Source organism: Amborella trichopoda, chromosome 6 (genome assembly GCF_054954075.1).
Source record: "Amborella trichopoda isolate Santa Cruz 75 chromosome 6, AtrichopodaSantaCruz75HAP2 v2.0, whole genome shotgun sequence".
Taxonomy (NCBI): Eukaryota; Viridiplantae; Streptophyta; class Magnoliopsida; order Amborellales; family Amborellaceae; genus Amborella; species Amborella trichopoda.
Genome location: NC_142341.1, coordinates 14,172,775 through 14,198,831, shown reverse-complemented (window position 1 = coordinate 14,198,831; position 26,057 = coordinate 14,172,775). Strand labels below are relative to the sequence as shown.

Sequence of the window (26,057 nt, the reverse complement as noted above, 5' to 3'; positions counted from 1 at the left end):
GTAACTCCTCGAAAACCCTAGCCTTTAAGAAGAAGAAAACGATCCCTCTCTCTCTCTAAAAAGTGTTCATTTCTCTCTCTTACTTTTTCTGGAGACCAATAAATTTCACGCAGTTTAACTGCTTTTGGTAAAGACGATTCACACGCTTTAAAGCTCGCGCACCTTCCGTATCCTTTGGAGCATCTTGGCCGTCCATTTGCTTATGAGGTGGAGAATGCTAGCCGTCCGATTTTATACGTGCCTCTTAGGAGAGATCTTGGCCGTCCGATCTTCTAGAAGGTACTGGTTAGATTTGGAAACTGCGCACCGCACCAACGATATGTGTCCGTTGGATTAACAGAGAATACAGATCTCGGCCGCAGAAGTCGCTTTCGATACATCTAGTTTGTCGTTTTAATGTTATCACTTTTTTTTATATGAAATCGGAATTCGCCAAAAATATAAGGCATCGATTTAACGGTGAATTGGTGAGATAATACAGCATATTTAGCAATTGGCTCAAAGCAAAAAAACAAAAAAAAATGAGGGGGGAATTAACGATAAAGAAAAAGTTTATATAAGTGTAGGGTTCGCAATGGTCGCGGATCAAAGGAGTAGACCCGATCCGGGTCCGGGTATTGGTCCAAAAATTAGACTCGACAAGCTGGGTTCAGATCTAAATATTGGATCTGAATGCTATTGGGGTCCAGTCCGATCAGATGCGGATCTGGTAATATTTTTTAGGTCCCAATATATGAAATATAGTTAAATACATAGAAATTTTAATTTTTGGGTTGGTTTAGATCGGGTTTGTGTTCCACACTATATTTTCGGGTTCGGGTCGAGATCTGATTAATTCGCGTCCGGTCCAAGAGCTGGACATGGACCCGACTCGACTCGTTGCCACCCTTATATAAGAGTGACGCTGTAATCAATCAAAATGGGGATTGTATGCTATGAGATTATTAGATGTCGTAATTTTTTTATAATCATTGGATGTGAAATTTAATAGGTTGAAATATGTCACAACATTTGAGATATTTTATTTTGGACTTTATATCCAATCAATAAAACATCATCAATCACCAAATTTCACATCCAATAGTCAATAATGATTTATGACGTCCTTGTTTGAAAAGTAAATGGTTCATTGAATACATTTCGAAGCTATTTTGTCGAAAAACCCCTAGTTCAATTATCTCAACCTCAAGATATGTGGACATGAGAAAAAAAAAATTAAAATCTTGGAAATAGTTCATCTTGTAATGTATTATATAAACTATTAGTTTTCTAGTGTTCATATATTTGCTTGATTTACACTATGTATAAATATTTAAATTTTATAATTAGAGACGAAAATAAATTTTCATGCCATCACGAAGATTTATGATATTGAAACAATAAGTTCTAGCACTATTTGAAGGTGCACCTTACTTTGATTGATTAAGGCCTCAGGTTTATACAAACCACGCCCTTATTTTGATTGGTTAAGGCCTCAGGTTTATACAAACCACACCCTTACGATAATATCTCTTAGGGGTATTTAGCAAAAGGAAATGTATAGAGCAAGATTATTTGTTTTGGATTAGTCTACCATGAGACTATTTATCTTGTTGCAACGAGGTCACCATTTACCGCTAGCCATTTGAGGTCAAATTGGATGGCTTTGAATGTAATACAAAGATCAAGATTTTTTATTTTTTTTAATTTTTAGTCTAGCCAATGACACATTCACAACTACCCGAGCAGAGAAGAATGATGGTGACCTCCTTATATCAAAAAGTGAATAGTCCCTTTATATACATTTTTATTTATTTTTAGTACACGTTAGATGTGAAAATTGGTGGTTAGAGATTTGTCAATGACTATAAATGAAGTCCAAAATAAAATTTCTCAAATGTTGTGATACAATTCAATCTGTTTGTTTTATATCCAATGGCTAAAAGTAACTGTGACATCTATGTACCTAAAGTGAATTGTAATATATAGTACATAATCCCTTTTGAAAATGTGCTATCATCATCATCAAAGCATTTTCCCTATATGTTTTACATTTTTTGTCCATCTTTTTTTTTTCAACTTTCAAAATGGTTTTAATTCAAAACAGTATGGATTTAAATTAGAACAAACAAATCTAGGTCGAAGTAAAAAAAGGAGAAATTTACATACAAAACATGAAAAAATATATATGCAGTGTTACTACATGGTACAAATTTTGAGGCATATTATATAGAGGTCCTTGAGTTTTTAATTTTTTGTTCCTATTTACCCCCAGTTTGAAAATGTTACTTTTGAACTACCCAAAGTAGGAAAAGAATTGACATATTTTGGGCCGTTTGAAAATTTAACTTTCAAACCACACAAAAAAAAATATTGAGGTCTTTGAGTTTTTAATTTTTTGCTCCTATTTACCCCCCGTTTGAAAATATCACTTTTGAACCACCAGAAGTAAGAAAATAATTGACATATTTTGGACGGTTTGAAAATTTAACTTTCAAACCACACAAAACAAAAGTGTTTGGGCGATTCGAACGTCCATCTTTCAAACCATCTAAAGCATTAAAAAAAAAAAAAAAGTATTGTTAAACTCTAACACTTAGTTTTTTTCTTTTGCATTTTAGGCAATTTGAAAGTTCGACTTTCGAACCAGCCAAACACTTCAAATTTTTTTGTACTTTGAATGGTTTGTGTTAGAAATTGTATTTCGAAGTAACGGAAAATTCAATCATTAAATATAGGCATCCGAAATAGACAAGATCGAGTAAACTCGATCATCACACAGAATGGAGTAATGAAAAACTCCATCATCCAATAGGATTGAGTAACGGAAAACTCAACCATCAAGCATGATCAAGTAACGAAAACTTGATCATCAACCCGGATCGAAAACTTGATCATCAACCAAGATCGAAAAATCCGATCATTAAACATGATGCACTTGGAAAAGCCAACAGAAATCAGTGACAGATCAACATGCACAGTTGGACCTTAAATTCAGAGTTGAGAACAGTAAGATCCAAAATATATTATAGAGTCGAAACATGAATCGATAGAGAGACAAATCAGATAGTCGAAACATGACACATTAGCTGGTTTGTAGATAGTGCAAATCGATCATTTTCAGAGGTGGATTTAGAGGCAAATTTAGAGGTGGATTAAGAGGCGCGTTTTAAATCCAGCTCACCAAGGGTCTGGTATCAGAGTAGAGCACGACAGAAATCGATGCCAGATAAAGAAAAAGGCTTCATCGATTAGAAAAATTGGAAATAGAGGTCCGTCACATGTGCAAAGAGGTGCACCATCACTTTTACAAAAGAGGGTAATGAAAAATGCTTCCAACAAAATCACTCCAAAATGCCGTTGTGACTTTTGCCAGTAGTATTCAACCATTAAGAAAAAGCAAAGGAACTTATTGACTATTCAAGAGATATTGAAACGATTTAGAAAAATAAGCAAGGGAATGAGTAAATAATAATTTTGATAGAGAGAGAAACAGATAAAGAAAGAGCAAGAACGGGATGAGGCCTTATGTTCTAACTAGAATATCCCCACTCCAAAATATTTGCCTTCAATGCCGTCTTGTGTTCCACGCTCATCGCACCAAAATATTTGTCTTTCGGCGTAGATGTAGGCAAGGGTAGCCCCCCATCCGCCATTAGAGAGGCTGAACTGCACTGTCGACGACGACCCAAACAACATGTTCGGTGGACAACGAGACCCCATCCTCCCTCCCTATCTCTCTCTCTCTGTCTCTCTCTTACTCACTAAGAGAGCATTCCCCTCTTCGCATATATCAAGACCGCCAGATAAGAACTTCAATGGCTCAGATCCTATCGATCCACTGGTTTTGTTCTCCTTGGACAGAAGGGACTTGTGAAGAACTGGTTTGCAAGCTTGTAATGGCCGCTAGAGCTAGGGTTCAGGTTTTGAGAGAGGAGATTTTGAGCTCGAGCAAGGAAGGTTAGGGCTAAAGGCTTATGTGATGAGTCCATACAATTGGAGAGCGCGCAATCTGGAGATCGAAGAGAAGCTCCTGCTCTTCATCTTCGGAAAACTCTCCGGATACCACCCTTTCAAAGCACGAAGCAGCTAGGCCGTACCGTTTCAGGTCCTGCCATATAAGGCATGTTTTATAACAGAAGGATGCAACTTTAATAATTGGAGATGGAATTCCAGTTGGATTTCCGGCCAAAACCAGGAGATCTGTGGCTATCTGGCGAAGCTTTTCTTATTCCTCATCAAATTTTGGCCGTAAATCTTAGCCTAAAATTTTTTCGGCAACAACTGGTCGAGAGTTTGTAAGGTCGACACAGGTGTTCTCAAAACTCAACTGTGCTATGCAAATTTGCAAAGCAAATCCAAAACAAATTTGCAAAAGAATCTTTTCTATTTGCAAATTAACCTTTGATGAGATTTGCAAGCAAATCCAAATCAAATTTTCAAAGAAAATTTTTCAAAACGAAACTTATGTGGTTGCAAACGCAACTTTTGACGAGACTGTGGTTGCAAATGTTGGGGAAAAACTTAAGTGGTTGCAAACGAAATTGGGGAATTATTGGTAAGGAACTGATGGATTGGAATTTTGGGAAATTTTGGGAACAAATCTTATCCAGAGCTCTGATACCATATTAGAAACCGTATTTTGGTATAATTGGACCTATCCTTATGGCTTCATGGAATATTATTTGTGAATATTGTAGATAACTCTGTATAAATATACGGCCAATAGCTGTTAAAAGATAAATAACAATGATTAAGACACTACCTAGTGTTATCAAGAGATATGTATCTATACTATACTGATATATCTTAATCTTGTCAAGAGATATGTATCTATACTATACTGATATATCTTAATCTTGTCAAGAGATATGTATCTATACTATACTGATATGTATCCATAAATATGTGTATCTATACTATACTGATATGTATCCATAAATATATATATGTATCTTAATCTTGTCAAGAGATATGTACCTATATAGGTACATAAAAATGATGTATATCATCCATAACATATCCTAACCGTTTGAAAGTTGGACTTTTGAAGTTTTTGAACACATGTTCCACGCAACTTGAATGTCGGAGTTTCAAATGAAACAAATACATCAAATTCTTGGTGTTTTAGTTAGTTCAGAAGTTACACTCTCGAATGAGGAATAAAATGGAAATAAATAACCTTGAAAAGTATGATCTCAATATAATATGACCCAAAATTTAAACTATTTGGTAATATCACATATTTCTTATAGTTTGCACACAATTTTCGAAAAACAAATTTTCATCTTTTGATTTCTTCAAATTGGAGCTATAGATACAGAAAAATGATTGAGACACTATAAAGTCGTTGAAATAAAAAAATCAAAATCATGCTTCATTGAGAGAACATAGAGCAAACACAGAGGAAAATAAGACAAGGTGAAAAACAAATTCATTTTAGAAAGTTTAATTTTGATTCAAAAATTTTTACGATGGCTGTTGAAGATTAATATAGCAAGAATATTTTGGGACAAATTTTGATAGAATTTGGTGGAACAACGACAGAGAAATTGAAGACTTTCCGTTTCGCTCAACCTTTTTTATTTTAGTTTTTTAATTAATAAATGATACGGAGATAGGAAAGAGGGCTCAAAAAGTAAAATTTTGAAACTAATTTCATGATTTTTTTTTTATATATAATAAACGAGGGAAAAAAATTAAGAATGGGCGAATTGGGGGGTATGAATTTTGTGTTTTTAGAGAAAAATTGGGCGATTTCAAATGGCGGTCCAACCAGTCCCCCGTTGCTCTGAAGCAACTAATCAATTTTTTAAATAAGTTGTTGTAATTTATTATTTTATTTTACCTGTGTGTGATTTATACCATGATAAAATGATTTAAGTTTTTCAGCTATTTTCAAGAATTATCCTGTTTATAACATCAAATATATGATAACATTTTAGAACATATAATTTTCATTAAAAATAGTTATTTTAAAATATATTATTTGAATTTTAGGAAGGGAATCCTACTAACTCCTATTTTATCATATTTTAGCAGGGTAGAGTTGTAATAAACAAAGATCAATAAATTCCTGAACTTACATCCAGTCCCTCATTTCTATTTTTTTATTAAAATTAAGAAATACTATAGTTTTACTTTTAGCTACAAATTTCATTAGTTAAATAATTTGAATATTATGGTATTTGTAATTTTTGTTATTGCATGTGCCAATGCATAAGATGTGGACTGGTTAGCTATTTAATGAGATCTTAATCCATGTTCATCCACACTCATAATTTGAAAAGTAATCCAAGTTTGTTAGATATTATAGCCCAACAATAACAACTGCATGCTCAAAGTTCCATCAAATGTTGATATGGACGACCTAGGCAAGATCTTAAAATGGACGGTCCAGATCATACATCAAGACCGCAGTCATGAGGCTTTTTCGGGCTCCAAATACATTTCATAACTTTAGAGGTCAAATGGATGGATTTGTATAGTTTTATGCCCTCAATGCATCTTCAAGATGGATTAGATGTGTGGGCCATGGGTTTTTAGGAATGCTTCTTTTTTAATTGGTAAAGTGTTATGGAGTATAGTTTATTTTTATTCCCTCGATCAGATGACCTATTTGGGAGGAGTTCTTCGATCTAAAGTTTTGATAACCATCTTAGAATCATTAGATGATTATTCTAAAAAAAAAATGATACTAAAATTTGAATTTTCTAACATTTAAATCCCGACATCTAAATATTGGACGGTTTCTATTAATATTAAGACATTATTTTTTCAAGTGCTTATGGGGTACAATTAGAATTTTTTTTATGGGTGTGGTTTTATAAAGGTTGCAACCTTAAACAATCCAATTAAGAAATTATTAGGATTATCTGAAAATCTATTTTCATATCTAATTATATAATTTTAAACTCCAAAAATGGTTAAAATCAAATAAATCTAAAAACATAAGAAAATCTTGAAAATGGTCGGTCTAGACAATATGTTGCAAGATGCACTATTTTTGGGAGTCTTGCACGAGGGAGTAAATCGACAGTATATTCCATAGGGAAGATCTCTCTCATGCCAAAACTCCCACTTTTCTCTCATGCCGTTACGTGCCCATCCAATTAATAAGCGTGCCAAGCTTTTTGTCCCTCCCTCAATTTCTCAACAGGGACCAAAATATTTCAATTGATGTGTATGTTTGTGAAAACATGTTGTGAGAATGAAAAATCATAATAAACGAGTAACATGTGTTTTTCGTTTCAACCATGGGGTTCTCAAAAGCATAGTTAACTAAGGATGAGGTTTGTATAGAGCCGAGGCTCTAAACAATCAACGTATACAGCTTCAAATAATGCTGAAAAGTGTGGTTTCAATACTGGAAATATTTTTCACAGCCTTAAAATACATTTTCATCTTTTATTATAAATTTAAAGCTTAAACAATAGTGTAAATCGAGTAGATATATGAAAACTTGAAAATTGACGGTAAACAAATGAGTTACAAGATGCACTATTTCCAAAACTTGAAATCTATTTTTTTCTCATGTCCATGCATCTTGATGACGAGATGATCAATTTGATGATATCTAGTGAAATATTTGAGGTGGGCTCTAATTTGATTGTTTAGAGCCTCGGCTCTATATAAGCTTTTTTTTTTTTATGTAACCCCTTGAAAAATAAAAAATTGGTTTGAATGAAAGTATTTTTTTTTTTGAGTAATTCAATGGGGGAGGATGAGCCTCTGCCCGTTTTTTAAATTGGTAGTAGTTTTTTTAATGTGTCAGGTGAGAATGAAAGCTTCGACCTTAGTTGGGACACAAGTGGTGCTACCACTATAAATCCGGCCCCATTCTCGTTTGAACGGAAGTTGTACAATCCAAATGCAATGCACCCTTTTTATGTTTCCAGCTGTCAAAACCCATAGCAGTACATCAATGTTTGACCAGGCATGCACGTCCAAGTCCATAAGAAGTGGATCAAGATCAACAATTCCTTTGTCTCCTTTGAAAAAAACATTAATATGAAACAAAATGACTAAAAAATGAAAAGGAAATGGTTTGATAGGAATTTAGCCCTATCAAAATAAATGAAGTCTTAAAAATTGCAATTCAAGTACTGAAAAACCATCTCAATTTGAACATTACGGCTGTGCAAAAAAACTAGGACTTTCAATTCTACAAACAATGTATATTGAAATAAATCATCTAGACTATCCATTTCGCTCTAAAAATAAATGCTTGCATATCCACAAGATCTATACAAATTTTTTAATTTCAAATTTTATTGTTGGCTTTGGAAATTAAATTTAGAACCATCATGAAGATTTTCAATGTCGGAAGTGCTTTCCGAACGAAGATTCGAGGCGAGGCTTAATTTTGTTTTCATAAAGCCTAAGCTCAAGCTCTATAAAACCTTCATCCAAATAAAAAAGCAGCGCCTCACTAAAATGATGAGCTCCATGTCACTAGGGCTGGCAATGGACTAAGCAGCCGAACCCAATCCAGCCAGCCCGTCTCAGACTAAGGTGGGTTAGGTCGCAAACTGGGTCTTGAGGGTCAAGCTAAAGCCAGTGCAGGCTCGGTTTGGTCTAGCATGATCCTCTTTTTTCCTTATTTTTCTTTTTTATATATATTTTTTCATATTTCTTTTTGGCCAGGCTAGACTAGGCCGTAATAGGGCCAGGGCCTGGGCCGGGCCTAAGGGAACAAGGGGTTGGGTGGCCTAGTGGGCACACTTGGACTACAAATTGGGGCAGTATGACAAAATACAAAATTTCAATGAGTACGTCATTAGAAGTAGCGTAGAAATGTCGCAAAGAAAGGGGAGGAATCTTCCTTTTGCATTCTGGAATTTGGAAAGAAAAAGAGTGGTGCAAGCCTGGCTCTATGACGAATCATGATTGGGGGAATCCCTTTTGTACCTAAGTTTCAAATCCGCAACAAAAATATAAAGAAATGGTTGAGACATTTCAAAAGCTTCAACAACTTTCCACCATTAAATTTTTGTTCAAAGTCACGAGGGGCGGTGGTTCCATATGGACCCTAACAATGCAAGATATGGATCTTGGACTTCACCTTTTTTATTGTTTATTCTTTAGAGGTTAGGCCAGGATTAGTGCTGGTTGAGATAAATAATGGGTAATTAGCCACAATTGGACATTTGGCACTTTTGTTTATTATTTTGGCTATGATAAGGAAGCCTTGTTTAGCCCCGCCCCGCCGCCCCCCCCCCCCCCACCCCACCCCACCCCACCCCACCCCGCACCCCCCCAAAAAGCTAACTATCTAGAAACGTAACTTATGAATGACATCAAAACTTTTACAACTTTTTTTCCTTTTTTTTTGGGAAAGCTTGGTGTATGACTCCACCTGCATATAATTATATAATTATATGCAAACCTACTTCTTAGCCGTTCGACTTGAATGGACAAAAATGTCACAATGTTACACCAAATACTGTTTGATTTTTAAATTTTTCTGCAAAGCATTTTTTTAGTGAAATTTGGAGTGCACCTAGCAAAATTTTAAAATAAAAATAAAAATGAATAACCAAAATACCCCCAAAAGTTTCATGGTATTTATATAATTTTTCATCAAAAGAAATATATTTTTATTATTTTCTCATGTGTGCCCCCAGTCAGTTGTATGCATGCTCCAAATTTTGCTACAAAATGATTTGTAGAATAGAAATTAAAAATAAAACACTGATTAGTCAGATCAACTTGTGACATTGTGACTCAAGCCATCCAACCATCTACTCAGATTCGACTGTTTAGAGTACGGGGTCACATATACTTTATATGAGGATAGAATCATATGTAAAGCTTTCCCTTTTTGTTTTGGGTGGGGGAGCGATTAATGCTTTACTTCATTCATGGGTTGGCCAATATCCTACACTTGAAGATGTCGTTTTGATTCAACGACACAAATGAATCAACGACATGTTTGGTAGGACAACTCGCACAATCATCATCCAACCCATTTATGGTCACGCTGTTATCAAATTCATGCGATTATATTGTACTGGCCCATTTTAAAATAAAGAAGAAGTTTATATTCCATATGCTCATGGCAACAACCATGAAGTTTATCATGTCCAATCAATTTGTTGGAGGAAAAGTAGGACTGAATTGTATGGTCAGAACCACTGGTCACCATGCAAGCATTGAATGGATGGTGATAACCTCATGGTCAAATGATGAACCATATGAATAATACTATATGAGCTCTTAAATTAGTGACTTTCTAGTATTTTCAATCAATGTATTTGATAATTCCAAGAACGTTTTTGATTGCTCATGAACTTAGTATAATGGTTGAACATTCAAATGGTTATAACTGGTGTAGTATACAATAAGATAGTTTGCCTATGGTACAAAGTAATCATAGTCACCCCTTGTTATCATATTTAAAATGGGAAAAGTTTGTATAGAACCGCCGAGGCTCTAAACAATCAAATTAGAGCCTACCATAAAAAATTTCATTAGAAGATGTCGTTTTGATGCCTAAATATCCTTAAATTGATCATCTCGACATCAAGATGCATGGACATGAGATAAAAAATAGGTTTTAAATTTTAGAAATAGTGTATTTTGTAACAAATTTTTGGACCGTCAATTTTTAAGTTTGCACAGATCAATTGATCTACACTATATTTAGAGCTTTAATCTTTATAAATAAAGATGAAATATATTTTAAGACAATCACAAAGATTTCCCGTATTGAAACAACATTTCTCGATACTATTTGAAAGTAGGCTCTAATTTGATTGTTTAGAGCCTAGGCTCTTTACAAACCGCACCCATTTGAAATTGGGTGTAATTTGTACAAAAAAAACATGACGACCATAGGAGAGAAAGTTGTTATAAATCCATTTCTGAGTCTAGGGCATTGTCCAAAATTGGGTGAGGCTGATAAAAAACAAAAAAGACAGGCACATAATCGTTGCATGTAAGGGTAAACGAACTGCCCCACCCGACTAGATCACTAATTCCGACTTATCCAGACCAGATCCGCATCCCCAATCCAGCGATTTGGCACGATCTGCCCCACCTGGCTGAGCTTTGAGCACTGGTTTGTTGAAGTTGTACTTCAACGAATTCAACTCCTATTGCACAACATAAATTAGCCAAGCCCGTCCATGTTAGCGAAAATTTACACCTGAAATCTGCCAAAGTATTGAGCAAGATATCTTGTGGCGATTTCAGATTGATTTTTGAGTAACATCATTCTCTTATTTGTTAAATCGTAGCAAATTCAATCGAGAGAACAAGGTTTGAAAAATCTGAAATTATGAATTCCAGCCAGGGTTCCAGTTTCACCCATGAAATTTTTGAAATTTCAAACTCTGGGTGACAATTGGTTAAAAGTAAAATCAAATTTGTTGCATGATCAGGTATGTGAATCTGGGCCGCAGAAATTTGCAGAAATGAACTTCACTCACAAACTTCACAGCGACATAAATATTCCCTTGTTCTCTTTGAAGTAAAAATAATCCAACAAACAGTCCATAAACTGAACTTAGTGGATCCTAAACTATCAAAAGGCTCAAAACGTGAGTAACCAAACAAATGAAAACCCATGCTTCATAAAAGAAATCAATCTTCATAACTACAACATATTATACATCAAAAGAATTTGGCGTCGCCTTCTTTCGTATTACAACCAATGTACAACTTTTCCCACAAAAACCATGGCTTACTATCTGTTTTCATGGATTTCCACAATTTCAAGGCAATTACAAGTCACCTAAGTGGAACAAGCTTTCGTATATGCAGATTAGCCCAGAATGTCCACAAATGAACCTTCAGCCAGAATTAGCTTCAACATCACAAAGTGGGCTGTTGAGAGCTTTTAGAAATTGAAGTTGCTGGCATCTAACCTCAAAATTATGCACCAGTATAAATATGGAGACGAATTGAAGATAAATATGAACTAGAGGGCAATGGCTCTCAATTATTTGAGCACTGAATTGCTCAAAATGCAAGTGAAGGGTCCGATTATTTGGGCACTGTTTTAGCCCAAATTGTTCAAACCACACTGAAATGCCCCTCAAGTAAGGCAACCCAAAAATTCCAACCCTTCAGTGGATGATATTTCAACTCCTTAACTTACCTGCTCTCCTATTAAATCAAGACCTACAACAAGGAAAGTGACCCCTTGAAACAACAAGAAATAGAAGTGAATCCCCTGAGCAGATAACAAGCTCCTAGCAGCAGCAGCTAATAGAATGAAGGCAAGGGCAAGCTCTTTCCGATACAGGCGATTACTCCTACTTTTCCCCGTTTTCTTCTTCTTCTCCAATCTGTTCAACTCATCAAGACCCGATTCTGAAGAAGCCCTATGAAGAAGGCTCGTGCTTTCCTGTGGAACAGATGATTCCTTTTCCATAAAGGCAACTAAGTCGGCTTCAGAAGATCTTCCTAGTTTCTTTGTAACTACCCATTCATATGAGCTTGTAAATTTGAATAATCCTGATATCATGGCATTGAACTTGGTAACAGACATTGTGTTCTCGAAAAGGAGGTACGGAACAATGAATGGGAAAGACCTCGGTGATGGAAGGATATTCAAGATGGACATGACACCAGGCACATAGCACACGACCCAGGTGGGTAGTTGGGCCTCAGGCACGAACATGGTCAAAGGGAGGATGATGCAGAAGAGCATGAATGAATAGAAGGGCAAGACGAGCTTCCGAAGAAGAAAGAAGAGGAATATCAGATTGGCTTTCGCGAGAATACTCACCTGCAACAAAGTACAAGGACTAGAAATTTGAACCCAAAAGCACAATGACAGTACACAAGCAAGAATTGCAGGATTTCTTATATACACAAACACACATGGCTATATATGTAGCACAATAACAATATGCCGCATATCATCTCCAAGTCATTACTCAATAACAGACTCTGTTTATGACCCATCCTTCAGCTTGAGTGTTGTTGGGCATGGACAGTGGAGACAATACACAGCATATTGTTAGCGTGCTACATCAAGAAAAGTATACAATTATTTTTCATGTGTGTGTGCGTGCACCTGATCAAGTTGGAAGGCCCTTTCACTGGTCATTGTGGGAGTTACATCTACGCTGGATCTCGCACATCATCAGGATGGACTTCCATAATAATCAGTGAGAGGACCCTCCCACCTGATCATTCTTACTTTGAGCATGTGTGCATGAATGTGTGTATGTAAGGTTACAACTAGTGCTCTCCGATAGAGCTCTGCGAGAGGAACCCACATGTATATTTTCAATGGATAACAATAAAGTTTGTACGAGGAACTTTAAATATTTAATATGCCAAAAACTAGTAATGAAACTAACAGATAGATAGTCATACTATGGTTCATCACTAACATGGGATATTAACTCGTATCCAATGCGCTGCAGTCCAGATGCTCAAGCCACAAGTGAGGAATCTTTAGGCAAGGTGGGAGTTGAACCCAAGCCATACTCATTGTTATTTCTCTAGTTCAAGGACATCTGCTGCACTAATTCCGCACGTGTGTTGTGTTTCTCTCTCTAGGTTTTGGGCACATCTTGTCCAAGGGATTGATACCTCCTGTAGTTTGTGTCGCCTAGATTTGTGTTAACAGATGGACTTGCTTAACTAGAAAAAGTAAAACAACATAACACAAAACCCAAATTACAATGAACCAATACCATCATTTCTTAGATAAATAAAGTGATGCATTCAGGTCTTGAAGAGGCGTGACCTTTTACCTTGATGTCTGTTGGGGGATCCAAAGCTTAAATTGAAAATCTCTTCAAGATCTATATGACTCCAAGCTGCATGGGCTTTTCCTAAAACATTTCATGCATCAAGTTACGGTTGAAAGCCTGCTGGAAAAATTAGTGACGAATTTATTTTCTTTAAGTGCGTTAAGTTTCTTTGTTTCCCTTACTGAGTCCTAGAATCTTAGGTGGGGAACCTAGGAAATCTACTAGAATATTTGGGGCTCCACAGGTTAAAATATCGAATCTTCAAATTTTAGTAGTAAGTTGTTTCTTTCCTTGTTTTGCAAATTAAGTTAGCTTCCTAGTTTGTTTAAGACAGTAAAAATAGTTTTTCCAGTTCTTTAAGGGTCTTGTTTCAAAACTATAAAGAAACTAGATCCCTAACCATGAAAGAATCTAGATGACTAGGAAGTTTACGAAAATAGAGATAGCTTGACACAAAACTAACTTAAATAAAGAGGGATTCAAACCTCTATAAATACCCATATTGGCCTAGGGCAAAAATAATTCATATTGAGCAATAAAATTTGGATAACTTCAATAGTGGTGAAAGACCACGTTTAGAGGAGAGATTCCCAACCGTTTTTGCAGAGAGTGGTCTGCAACTCAAGCCTAGGATTAGGATAGTTGCTCCAAGTTTCGAAGGTCTTCTTTTGATTAAGTGATTCCCTAAATCCCTAGCTTGCAGATTGGAGATTCTCCCAATGTAAGTTTGGCCCTTTCTTCTTTCCATCTTGTGTGGCACTTCCTCATTCAAGATTTCCCTCAACCAATTCACCACTCTTCTAGTCCTCTTTTACAACAACCTTTCTTGAACCTTAATATGCTAGGCAACACCTGCCAATCATCAACCATGCGCATACACCCTCATACCCTAAATTAGCCTTAATCTCGGATCATTCCTTTACAAATCCACCAATTACTCTTACTAGATCTGTAATTTTCCAACAACTTTAACCCTCCTTAACAACCTCTAAACCTAAACCTTATTGTTCACCTAACTATATCTTACCCTTCCTTATCACCTTACTTCAATCCTACCCTATTTATGTTGGGGAGTGTGGCTTTTAAAGGCCTTTTCATTTGGTATTTGGATTTCAGCTCTCGTGCGTTCCAGTGTGCTTAGGTACTCATATATTTGTACTACTGAAAGTGGGGCACGGCTTTGGAGAAAGATACCATTAGAGTAATATTTTTAAATTTGCGTTATTAATTAGAAACAAGGCCAAACATAGCCAAAAGCACATTGTAAATATTCAAATTTGTATTATAAATTAGAAACATAGCCAAAAAATCTTAAAGGGCCCTCACGGTTGATCAAGTCCACAGAAGAGGGCAGCCAATCACTAATAGGTGTGCCATGTGCCTAGTCAATGAAGAAAGCAACACACCTTTTCCTCCATTGTACCCTGGCCCAGGGTCTATGGGGGGGCAATATTCCAACTGTTCAGATGGCAGTGGGTCACCCCACTGTCCATTCCAGCTCTTTTTCATTTGATTCAATCAAGTCCTTAGCCCAAAGCCAGCAGGATTCTGTGGAGAGCCACAGTAGCAGCTACCATCTGGGTCATCTGGATTGAAAGATATGCTAGAATTTTCAAAGGTGAGAAGTGTTCGATGGCAGCGCTCATTAACAATTTCACATCTTCGGTCACCTTCTGGCCTACCAACCACAAGAGGCTACCCTTCTTCAGCTTCCACCAAAATTGCTAGCCTTGCTACACACCAGACCACCGTGTTTCCCTCGAGCTCACCACTGGTCCCCACCCACAGACCAAACTGAACTTTGATGCTAGCTTCCTTGGCAACCCCGGCCCAGCAGGCGTCGGTGGCATCTTCAGGGACCACAATGGACAAGTCCTCGCCTCCTACTCCACCAAGCATATCTCATGCTGACTCCCAGTCAGGGTGAGTCCTTGGCCCCTCTGGAAGGCATCAAACACTTCAATCCCCTTTGGAGCCAGCTTTTGATCATAGAAGGAGATGCAACTAACATTATTACTTGGGCCTCAGACTCCTTTCCTTGCCCCTGGTCTCTCGCCCCAGGTTTTTGACAAATTACTCATATTTGCAGCGATATGGTTGTCTCATGGAGGCATACTTGGCAGGAATCCAATGCCGAGGCAGACACTCCCATTAAAGATAGAGCTCACAACAGTCACAATTGATTTTTTGGAAACTCAGTCTTGAGAAGTCTCTTGTATTATTTTGTTTATATCTTTTGGGCAAGTTTTAGCCCCCTTTTTTGTATAGGGCTCCCAATCTGTGGGATGCCTATTTTTTGGGTTGGTGCTTCCAGCTTGTGGATAGCACCTATTCTCTTCTTGTAACTCCCTCACCTTTACTAATAGAACAGTTTTTTAAAAAAAACATAGCCAAAAATATTTTATAATCACAAAAATAACAAACCATTAAAATGGTAAAAACACTAATGAAGTTTCATCATAAATAGAAGGCCAAGTTTCAAAAATAAACACAAGAAAATGCTAAAAAAGTATATCATAACATAATACTTACAAATTATATGAAACCCTAAACAAAAACAATTAACTTACTGACCTTTTGAAAACCAATTGAAGTGAACTTTGAATCGGTCACTTTCGGTTGGCGAAAGCTCTAATCCCCAAAAAGTTTGAATTCGAATTCGATCCTTTAAAAAAATGATTTTGATCTAAAAAAGTAGCTTTAGGGAAAAAATAGAGTTCTCTAGGCTTGGTTTTTTTTTTTTTTTGGAGGGGTGGGGGAAGGGGGGGGGGGAAATGCCCCCGAAATGGTATTTCCCCCATCTAATTGGCCCTTTTGGTGAGGGTAACTTTCACACTTGCTAAAAGAGCTCTGGTGGGGTGCCTAGGCGGTGCCTTGGGCGACTAGTCAGTTACCCAAGGTCACCACCCCGTCCTAGGCCGCATAGGCCCAGTGTAGGACTGCGAGGCCACCTAGCCGTTTGGGCGGGAGGCGGCCGACTTTTTGAACTATGCATTAGAGTGATGAGTGCTGCCTCCATGAATGAAAGAAGCCATGCGATAAGACTTCATGGATGAAAGAGGCCATGAGAGTGTTTTTGCTCGTGCTTCTATGTTTTAGAACATTCATAGTTTGAGTGGTAGTTTTGGACACATGAATGAGATAGAAGATGCAAGCCTATTCTTCTTGGATGAAACATGCCATTAGTGTAAATGAACTCTACTTGGATGAAACATGCCATTAGAACAAGCATGAGTAGGCTCTATTTGGATGAAACAAGTCCTTAGAGCTAGTTGGTGCTATCTCCATCTCGGACATAGTAGGCTCCGACAAGCTTTGGTGTGCAACTAGGCGTTGGCTAGATTACTGGACCCACACCCTAGGCTAGATAGCTCAGACCCTATGAAGTGCATACATATTGAGGATTAACAGGTACCCTGTTGAGGTCGGCATAACCTGGCGCTGGATGTTATTTGGCAAGGAGATGAAATAAGTTCCTATGCGTTGGGTGGTGGCTTGCGAGGACAAGTGCAGAACACCTTATCATGACATCCTACATAGTGTGTGAGCTGCTAGTCACATTTGTCTGGTCCAGTGATGGATCAGGAACATGCATGTGCCTGGGAGAGGTGCACCATTCAAGAAGTAAACTTGCACACTCTTGTGCAGTAGTTGGTTTATGTACTGGACCCTAAACTTGTCCTTGGGAGGGCTCCTAGAACCTATGGCCATCTATGGCACTTCTATGCCTTGACCAACTTTGATAGGCGTACCATGAGCCCCTTGCATGGGAAACATATAGGTCATGGGTTTGTTGGGATGTTTTGAGCTCTAGAATGCGGTCATAGGATTGTTACACACCACCTCGTAGAGGATCTAGTTTCAGTGCTAGCACACTCTTCAAAGCCTTTTTAAAGAGGCTTTCCAAAGGTTTTCAGAGAAAAATAAATGTTTTATTTTTCCATTAACCACCCAAGTATTGTGTAAAATTTTTTGTATTAAAAAATCATTATTTTCGGAAAGAAATATTTGTTTTTATACAGGGACTTTCCTGGAATTATTAATTTCTATACATTGAATATAAGTTAGAGATCATGTAGGAGGTGCATTGGGCCTTTAATGTGGTCAATGGTTTGACCAATTGACCAACATAGACCCCACTGGTCATGGAGGTCACATGGCTTGTCTAAGAGTCAAACATGGTGACATATGGGCCCCATGGACTCCAACACGATGTGTGATCTCTAATATGTGTTGCCTAAGTGCAAACTGAATCCAAGTGAATCTAGGTGACTAGGTAGTTGAATTTTTTTGAAATTTGGAAATCTTAGGTGTTTAATACAACCTAAAAATCTTTTCTAATTGAAGTTTGAATCCAATCAGAGGTGGAAGTTTCCCAGGAAGGTTCTATTAGACTCTGTATAGAACTAGATGTGTTGGAATTAGATTCCTCTGAGGGATAATGGTGTTTTATCCAACTCAGATCAATTATGGCTGGCCAAGGGACGATTGGCTAAAATTAACCCTCTCACACCATTAATCTCCTATTAAAATTAGAAGGCAAGTTCCCTTTATATAGCCATTTTACCCCTAAACTATTCTACAATAGGGTACCCCACCCTTTAGGTGAGATATTACTAGGTTTTCTCTAGGGCATCATGAGAATCATAGATAATGGGATCAAGATCAAATCAGATCTGGGATTGGGATTGGGATTGGGATCCGGATCCGGATCGGGATCAGGATCTGGACCGCAAGATCCTGGCAAGTAGAAAGCTCCCTATGGTAGGAATTGTGGTCTGCACACCCTGAAAACTAGGGATCTCGATACAAATATGAATTATACAAGACTGGCTCCATTTGGTTAAAAATTCAGGGCCTTGAATGACTTAACTGGAAAAGTAGTATAGTATTAGTATACTATGTTACTACATTGCTATACCATACTGCTACCTTATAATAGTATAATGCTTGCTAGAGAATCTGGATCCCATGTAACTCAGGACCTCGATCCCTAATATGAAGGACTGAGATTCCAAAATTTAAGGATCACAGAGGAGCGACGATCCTTTCCTCGAAACACAAGGTCGGGAATCTCGAGCAGAATCGACCCCTTGGTAGGTGGATCCCAGTAATTATGATGTGGAGGGCCAATGAGCTTAGTTTTCACGTAGTTTCAGAGAAAGAGAGGGGTACATGACTTCTAGGAGGGCTTTGAGTTGCGTGGAAGAGAAACAATACAGGTGCATAGTTAGAGTTCTCTTCCGAGTCCTTGTTTGAGAAACCCACTTAGAGAGAGGAAGAAGACCTCTAACCTGCAACTCCATGATTGATTTTCGACCCAAAACAAGGAGGTATTCCTACTTCCCAGAGAGTTTTGGTGAGAAGAAAAGAGAGATAGGATGAGGCATTCGTATAGGGGTTGTGTAAGGCATTGAGAATTCTTCCAATCAATTTTGTGTGGGAAATCAAAAGGGGAAGAAGAGGCTGCAATATAAAAAGCCTTATCTGCAATTTTTTCACCCAAACCTGAATGGAAGGAAGGAAACTTGCAGTCTAGTGGGCGAGCCATCAATCGGGAGAGATTACATGGGGTGTGCGAAGTCCTGAGGGTGGCTGTGAGCAAATTTTTGCAGATTTTTCTGTTTTTGGAGTACCTGTTCAAAGACATGGTAGCCACTCTCTTGGACCAAGCTATGTTTCCTTTGTGTGGATGAGCCTCGTTTTGTGTCAAAATTTCAGGCTGGCATGTGTAAAGTCAAGGAGTTACATGGCATAAATAAGAGGCTCATTCTGTTCTCTGTAAAAGTTTAAATTTCCACGATGTTACCTGGTCATCGCTGCTCACAATTACCTTAAATTCCCCACTCTATTCCAACTAGGAGGCATTGAAATTCCCATAACCATGCTGTCCCATAATTTTTCTAAGCTCATAATGTGTATCAAACTAGTATAGGAGCCAAGCTCCCTTGGTCCTACATCAATCAGTCTACAACCACTACAATCATATGGGAGAGATAACCCACCTTTGAGCGAAGGATGTCAAAGAAACACAAGCGGAACAACTGCATTGGACCTGAATGCCACCGATACTGTTGTTTTTTATATGCCTCGTAGGATTCAGGAAGCTCACAGAGACACTGGACAAGAAATAAAAATCATTGTTAAGAGAGAGAGAGAGAGAGAGAGAGAGAGAGACTCAACACACTCCACTTCCTAGTGATTTAATTCTCATATTGGTAGAATCTATTTATGGTATTCAACCAAATTTCTATGGGGCTACGACACATACCTTGACATCATTGAGAAATATAAATTTCCATCCATCGAGGTGGGCTCGCACAGCAATATCCATGTCTTCCACAGTAGTTCTCTCAAGCCAGCCACCAGAATCCTCAAGAGCCTTTATCCGCCACACACCAGCAGTGCCATTGAAACCAAAGAAATTCAAAAACATGCCATTCACCTGCTGTTCCACCTCAAAGTGGAAGGATAAATTTATGTTCTGCAATCTTGTCAACAAGTTTTCATCTTTGTTCACAAATGACCACCTTGTCTGCACCAGTGCTAGATCTTCTTTACCCTTTTATATGAAAAAAGAAAAGCCATAAGAATAAAATAAAACATACCTTTTTATCATTAATAAATAAAATATACAGGCACGTAAGATTCTGATAATTAAAGTCATCCAATAATTTATAAGTGGGCGCAGTAGACCTATAGTAAAACTCTGAACACAGGTGCACTTATGACCAGCATGCCCAATCTCATTCTGTTCACATGGATTTCTAGCATGGTAGTCTTCTGTATATATTTATAATTTTTTTATTTTTGGAAAAACTCAATGAATTCCAAAAGGCTAAGAGAAAATTAATCTCAATCGAAGAAGAAAATAAAGCAATTAAAATAGTTTCCCCATAGTTTTTGGAACTAATTTTTACTGCATGTGTTTTATTCATGCGATGAGCATAGTGTCTTATGTAGGAAAATTCACATCATTCCGCTGTCCAATCTGAAAACAGATGACCAGGGTGTGTCATTCCCTTTGCTCAAAGTCCTGAGGTCTGATAAGAGGAAACGCACAACCCTGAGGTCTGTCATTCCCTTTGCTCAAAGTCCTGAGGTCTGATAAGAGGAAAAGCACAGCCCTGATGTCCGACATTGACATCTTGTGCAAATTTATACTAGCTTTTAATCACACTCATGCTTCATCCTCAAATCAATCTCTATCTACTGATTGCTAAGAATGAGATTAGTTTTTCTCAAAAAAACTGTTGATGGAAAACCAAAAAATTAAGGGGAAAATAATGTTGACTTAAGGACCAATATATTCTTTCCTAAACTCACAATATGTTATTGAGATTATCAGAAAGCTAAGAGGTCCGTGTCTTTATGTACCTTAAAATGAGGAATAGTCTTCTTCAAGAAGTCGGGTCCAGGTTGAAAGTCTGCATCAAAAATTGCCACATACTCATAATCCTTTACATACTCACAGTTCATAGCTGATTTGAGATTCCCAGCCTTATAACCCGTTCGTATAAGCCGGTGCCTATATAAGATGCGCACACCCTTCTGCTGCCACTTGCTCACCTCCGTGTTGATTAGACATTGCACATCCACATCATCAGAGTCATCCAGGACTTGTATAAGCATATGATCCCGAGGCCAATCTTGGGCGCACACAGCAGCAATTGATTGTTGGTAAACCTGGAAAACCGCACATGAAGCGCAATTTGAGCCGTGTATGATTTATACATACATACCAAGAGTAGCTTTGTCATTTATTTATAGGGAAAGTGACCTCTACCCCCTCCCCAAAATTTCCATCCCTATCAATCCCTTAGGTTCACCAAAATCCCTTGTACCCCCTCAAGTTTAAAATTATAAGGCCGTTAGCCCCCTAATTATGCTTTTCTTTGTTCATTTTACAAACTTGATATTTTTATTTTACAAAATGCCAAATCCTTCCATTAGTCAACTTCCCTACCTTTCTCTTCCGTTGCCTAAAACGGATCTTACCTCCGTAGACCCCACTCTAGAAATTTAGACATAACAAGAAAATGAATTTTTTTTTAACATTATGACCTATTTTACAATTGCATCTATAACTTTTGAACTTGGAAAATGATTAATCAATATCTTTATTACTATTGTTAATGGATTATTATTATTTATTTATTTAATTAAAAAAAATTCTCAAAATACCTATAAGAGATGAATTATTTAACAATTAATATACTATAGTTGTTATTATTGTTATTATTATAATTGCCATTAATTATAATTGTTATTATTATTATTATTATTACTATTATTATTATTATCATCATCAATAAAATTTGTCTACCAAGTCGCAAAAAAAAAATGGATGACTAATGTATGGGTTTGGCATTTTGTGATTAAAGTTTTAAAAAGAACAAAGAAAAACATAATTAGGGGGTTAGTGGTCCCAAAGTTTTAAACTTGAGGGGGCACAAGGGATTGTGGTCATCCCAAGGGGCTAATAGGGATGAAAACTTCAGTGAGGAGGGTAGAGGTCATTTTTCCTTATTTATATAGGAAATTACACCATAGTCCATACTGTCATTGTAACTATATAGTCATAGGGGTCATCACTGTCACATCAATGTGGAAGGTGATGACCGGGACTGGGTCCCACGAAACATGTACATCCCACTCTTCCTTCACCATCCAACACATTTTTTGGAAGGTGATAACCCTATACTTGGTTATATATTGTCTGTATGTGTAAATATGTACTAGTATATTTGTCAATTTTGGTTTGCATAAAATGCTAAACCCCATGAAGGTATTTGACGTAAGGAATTCTTCATTGGTATTCATGAATGAAATCAGTTTCGGTAAGAAATCAATCTTATTTTACAATGCTACACCAGAGATCAAGATCTAAATAGGTCAAAAAATTTAAATAAAATAAAAGCACAATATTTTAAGATACATTTTTGAACTCAAAAGCATCTTCAACCATCAAAGAGAACTCGAGTGAAGCACACTAGAAATATGTTTGAGGTTTGAGCATTAAGAAATAATCTATATATACAGAAAATGTATATAGGCCACAATATCTTCTGCCGCTCCTCCTTTCCTGCATAATATTTGCTAATTTCAGCATTTCAATGGAATTTTCTTATCCAATTGGCACTTAGAACTTTGTGTTTTAAGTAAAATGGTTATGTTGCATATGGTAATCAATTGCCATGTTTGGATACTTCCTTTCTCCTGGCTCTTAACAGGATTAGAGCTTAATAATGGTCACACCCTTCTCCAAGATCCTTTTTTGTGACTAGAACTCTAGAAGTCATCAAGTTAGCATGATTCAAAATTTTCTCTCTCAAAACAACAAAAATGGCCCCTAACTATAATGTGTATCAAGTATAATAATGCATAATAGTATCCCTATCACTCTAGTCATCATCACCATCATCGAAGCCTTTTTCCAACTAATTGGGGTCGGCTACACGAATTGTAGTCTGTCATTCTGCTCTATTAAGAGTCATGCCCTCAAGCTATAAGTCCTCATATCTTTTCTCACTACTTCCAACCATGTCCTTTTGAGCCTACCCCTAGCCCTTTTTGAGCCTTCCACTAGAACTAACTTGCACCTCCTATCATGTGATGTACTGGGTTTGCACTACACATGGCCAGCCCACCTAAGTCTATTTTCTCTCATCTTATCAGCTATTGGTGCGACACCTAGATTCTTCTGAATGTATTCATTTCAAATTCTATCCCTTCTTGTCTTTCTACTCATCCATCTTAACATCCTCATCTCAACTACACTCATTCCAACGGTATGTTGTTTCTTGACCGCCCAACATCCCTATCACTCTAGTGATGAGCTAAAACAACTGTTGATCATACATGACATTCCATTTCCATTTTTGCATATTGTTTTTCTAGCATTAGGGATTTTGGTTTTGTTTCTGTAATTTTGGATGCTAGAGTCATTAACTACATTCCCTCTCCTTTTTTCCATTTTACTCGTTTTTTAATATTTATATATATCTTAACCAGTTTATTTTTTGTAACATTACCATAAATTATTTTCAACTAGGGAGATCCTTTAAATGCCTTATTCATGTCTGCCACCTCTGTTTATTTGCCAACCAGAATTTTGAAAAGACAAGGGAAAAGATGAGAGTGAGAGAGAAAGAGAGAGTATTAATGATTAAAAAAAATGATAAGAGAGAGAAACTCGATGAGCAACCATTGTAATGAAGTTTTCCAAAACAGGTAGGGGAAAAGGAGCAGTGTCATACAGAGTTCACACTGACTATACACTTCATAAGGAGCCCAGACATCTCAAAATCATCCGAACCAGTATGATCCACATAACAGTAATTTCTAGGACTTGGGTAGCAGGCTATCAGAGTCCTATAGGTCCATCCTCGTGTCTGATATACCACAGTCTATAATAAAGTACGTAAAATTTCTAGATTTTCTAGAAAGGCGGTTCACATCATCAGATCTGGCAAAACTAAAATCAACATAAACCCTTTCAATTTTCCGTAAATTCTATATAATATGGAAACTATCTGATAGCATGACTAATGATGTATTTTTCAGTCAAAACCATTGCAGCTGAGAGAGAGAGAGAGAGAGAGATATATATATATATATATATATATATATATATATATATATATATATATATATATATATATATATATATATATATATATATATGTGAAACAAGATTCAAGCTATTTCGAGAGAAAATGAACCAAATTTGGCAACCAGACCATCATACCTCTCTCTCATTGCACATGGGGATCTGAATAAGCACCATGGGGTAATCCCCATCAACTCCCTCCTCCAATTCTCTGACCTCCATTAGAGGAGCAGGCTTGAGCTTCCTGAACCTGATCCAAAAGCACCCCAGAACTAGCACAATTCGATCCACCGATTGAACCAGGAACAAAACTATACAAACATTAGTCAAAAATTGTAGGGGAGGGGCAATATAATCCTCCCTAATGAAAACCCAAGAAGAATAAATCCATTCCAAGAACCCCAAAACCTCAGCTTTTGCAGAAGGTGGGTTAAAATGCCACCCCTTGTAATAAGCCCCGATCTCAAAAACCAGCATTGCTACAGCAAAAACCAGGAACCCTTTGATTACCCTATAAAGCTTTGAATTTTGGGCCGTTTTGTCAGGCCTTCTAGACTGGATTCTTCTCTTTGCAGCTGATATCAAATTATAGGAGCCATTAAAGAGCCACGAAATAAAACCAGCTGCTTGTTGGGCTCTGAGAAAGCAAACCCATCTTAGCTGCTTAGCGTTTCTCCCTTTCCCTTTCTCGAAATCCTGGTCTCTGGGGCTCTGGATTTCGACCATGGACCAGTTAGGCTTCTCCATTTTGACGACTACACCATGCGTCCTCTCTCTCTCCCTATTCCACCATTCCTGAAACTCGTAATTGGGTGGCGCCATGACTAAAAATCCGATAAAAAGGAGAATGAAGAGTGGTTTCTTCTGGGGAAATTTCTATCCCAACCAGATCTAGTCTTCCTTCTCAAGGGCTAGCGAGGCCAAACCGGAATGGCCCCATTCTACTGATCCGCTAATTCAGGGGATTATTGAAGAGAGAGAGAGAGAGAGAGTACGATATTTATTAGAGGAAGAAATGCACCACATTTAGCCAGGGTAAGAGGCATTCAAAAGGCAAAAACAACCAGAGATACCAAATTTGTGTAGCAAGTAATATGTAATTTGCATTTAGGGGAGAGAGAGAGAGTAGGTTATTGCAGAGAGATAGAAAGTAGGTTATTGGAGAGAGAGAGAGGAGAGATCCCTCCCATGTAGTTAGTATAGAGATTAAGACATGGTTTAGAGAGAGGGAGAGAGAGTTAGGGCGTATTTTTTATTTTAGGGTTGGTGGGTGACGGAGGGGATTGAGTTGCCGGAATCCAGGCTAATGTTGCTGCTCGCTTCTCTCTCTCTCTAACTTTCTCTCTCTTCACGCGGTCTCCATAAATGGATGTTTTATGTGGGACCGAGTAATATGCTGACTCAGCAAGTCCATTCCCCTTGTGGTTGAACATTTTGGACAAAAAGGAATTGTACTCAACTCTTCTTACAAAAGGAAAATGTTTATATAAGGCTGCAACCTTGAAATGTAGAATCGAGGATGCACCTCAAAACTCCATCTAAAGAAGTTGTTTTAATGTTAAAAAACTCTCTAATTGATCATCTTGATATAAATATCAAAAAAAAAAAATTTGAGTTTCAGACGTAGTGTATTTTGTAACACATTATCTAGACCGTCTATTTTCACGATTTCATATATTTATAGATATGTTTGGTTTTAACTATTTTTTTAGTTTAAAATTTTATAATTAGATATGAAAATAAATTTTGAA

The 26,057-nt window shown here is 37.2% G+C and overlaps 1 protein-coding gene across 2 annotated transcripts; it reads right to left on the bottom strand.

Moving 5' to 3' along the window:
* Nucleotides 1-11,527: 11,527 nt before the first annotated feature.
* On the bottom strand, nucleotides 11,528-25,653 carry CSLC6 (Cellulose-synthase-like C6). 2 transcript variants are annotated; one of them, XR_016057779.1, is made up of 6 exons: nucleotides 24,445-25,651; nucleotides 21,072-21,380; nucleotides 19,966-20,256; nucleotides 19,700-19,813; nucleotides 13,329-13,533; nucleotides 11,528-12,715 (listed from the first exon to the last, which is right to left on the bottom strand). XR_016057779.1 is itself a non-coding variant. In XM_006848391.4 (5 exons), the coding sequence occupies exons 1-5, from the start codon at nucleotides 25,126-25,128 to the stop codon at nucleotides 12,074-12,076; spliced, it is 2,040 nt and encodes a 679-aa protein (XP_006848454.2). In that variant the 5' UTR covers nucleotides 25,129-25,653; the 3' UTR covers nucleotides 11,528-12,073. The 2 variants fall into 2 exon arrangements, 1 of the variants encoding a protein (XP_006848454.2); XM_006848391.4 differs by lacking the exon at nucleotides 13,329-13,533 and having other exon boundaries at nucleotides 24,445-25,653.
* Nucleotides 25,654-26,057: the final 404 nt, after the last annotated feature.

Excerpts from the sequence above, each read along its gene's own strand:
- CSLC6 (XM_006848391.4), bottom strand. The coding sequence starts at position 25,128 with ATGGCGCCACCCAATTACGAGTTTCAGGAATGGTGGAATAGGGAGAGA. Across the intron at positions 20,257-21,071 it reads AGACTATTCCTCATTTTAAG|GGTAAAGAAGATCTAGCACT; the intron begins GTACATAAAGAC and ends TTCATATAAAAG. Across the intron at positions 12,716-19,699 it reads TTGACATCCTTCGCTCAAAG|GTGAGTATTCTCGCGAAAGC; the intron begins GTGGGTTATCTC and ends ACTTTGTTGCAG.